At 49.8% G+C, this 1,456-nt stretch overlaps 1 protein-coding gene across 1 annotated transcript in view; it reads left to right on the top strand.

Annotated features, from left to right (window-relative positions):
- The window catches only part of LOC123966107 (scavenger receptor cysteine-rich type 1 protein M130-like), a gene marked incomplete at its 5' end in the record, with an annotated part of 3,109 nt that extends 2,372 nt beyond the window's left edge, over window positions 1-737 (top strand). The window contains one exon of the mRNA XM_046042330.1: window positions 319-737. Coding sequence (XP_045898286.1) covers window positions 319-737 — 419 coding nt within the window. The remainder of the gene's footprint in view (window positions 1-318) is intronic.
- Window positions 738-1,456: the final 719 nt, after the last annotated feature.

Raw genomic sequence — 1,456 nt, forward strand, 5'->3', positions numbered from 1 at the left:
GTGAAGCTGACTTTGACCAGCAGGATGCAGAGGTGGTCTGTAGGGAGCTCGGCTGTGGGGCTCCTTCAGTCCTCCAGGGGGCGCTCTATGGAGAAGTGGAGGCTCCGATGTGGACCAAAGAGTTCCAGTGTGGAGGCCATGAGTCTGCTCTCCTGGACTGTAGAAGCTCAGGCTCAGCTAGAAACACCTGCTCACCTGGAAAAGCTGTTGGACTCACCTGCTCAGGTAGAAGAGGAGCTGCAGCTTTGATTTGCTTCATTTCTCTTCTGATGAAACTCACTTTATTGTTTTACTGATGACTCTCTGGTTTCTGTTCAGAGCCTGATGATGTCAGGTTGGTGGGAGGAGCCAGTCGCTGTGCAGGAACACTGGAGCTGAAACATCAGGGAGACTGGAGACCAGTGAGTGACCTTCTCTCTGGCTGGACCCTGAAGACAGCAGCTGGTGCCTGTAGAGAGCTGGACTGTGGCTCTGCTGTTTCTGTAGGACAGAGAAAGGAGTCCTCACGCAGACCTGTGTGGGGGATCAGGTCTGACTGTGTTCAGTCTGGATCTGCTCTGAGGGAGTGTGTAGTATTATCTTTTTCCTCTTCCTCCATCCTGGATCTCACCTGCTCAGGTAAGCCCATCAGTGACTTCATCTATGACATCATCTCTGACAGTAATGTACCCAGGTTGACTCACACTCAGCAGCTAGAATGGCAGCAGACTGTCTCTGGCAGCCATGACGGAGTCTGATGAGCTGCTGCCTCAGTAAATCAGGAGCTGAATGCACCAAGATATATATATGTACATATGAAACATGTCTGCTGCTTCAGGAGGCCCCGGGCCAACCACCAACCAGCCTGAAAGGACTCCTCCTTCAGCTTGACGGCTTTCTTAGCCACTGGTTTCCACCAGCAGGGTCTTTGGTTGCTCAGTGCCCAACTAACACCAACATCCTCAAGTTGGCAGTAGTTGGTTTCAATTTCAATTCAGTTTTATTTATATAGAGCCAAATCACAACAACAGTTATCTCACAGCGCTTTTCATAAAAGAGCAGGTCTAGACCGTACTCAATGATGATATTTACAAAAGCCATCAAGAGCAGCACTAGGTGACAGAGGCAAGGAAAAACTTCATTTTAAGAGGCAGAAACTTCGAGCAGAACCATGGCTCAGGGAGGGCGGCCATCTGCCTCGACCGGTTGGGGGAGAAGGGGGGAGAGAGAGAGAGAGAGAGAGAGAGGCAGCCTACACAATATCCATACACAGAGGTACAGACAGTAAAGGTGATGTTGCTATAGACTGAATGAAAAATGGTACAGATATTTACAGTAATGTTAATGATTATAATAACAATAGGACTAGCAACAATAGTCGTTGCAGCAGAGGGTGTCGAGCAGGAACACGGGGGCAGCAGGTGACCCGCAACCACAGATCCAGACTCCACAGCTCCAGAGCCAGAAACACCTGCAG

The sequence above is a fragment of the Micropterus dolomieu genome, unplaced genomic scaffold, assembly GCF_021292245.1.
Source record: "Micropterus dolomieu isolate WLL.071019.BEF.003 ecotype Adirondacks unplaced genomic scaffold, ASM2129224v1 contig_12700, whole genome shotgun sequence".
In the NCBI taxonomy this organism is placed as follows: domain Eukaryota; kingdom Metazoa; phylum Chordata; class Actinopteri; order Centrarchiformes; family Centrarchidae; genus Micropterus; species Micropterus dolomieu.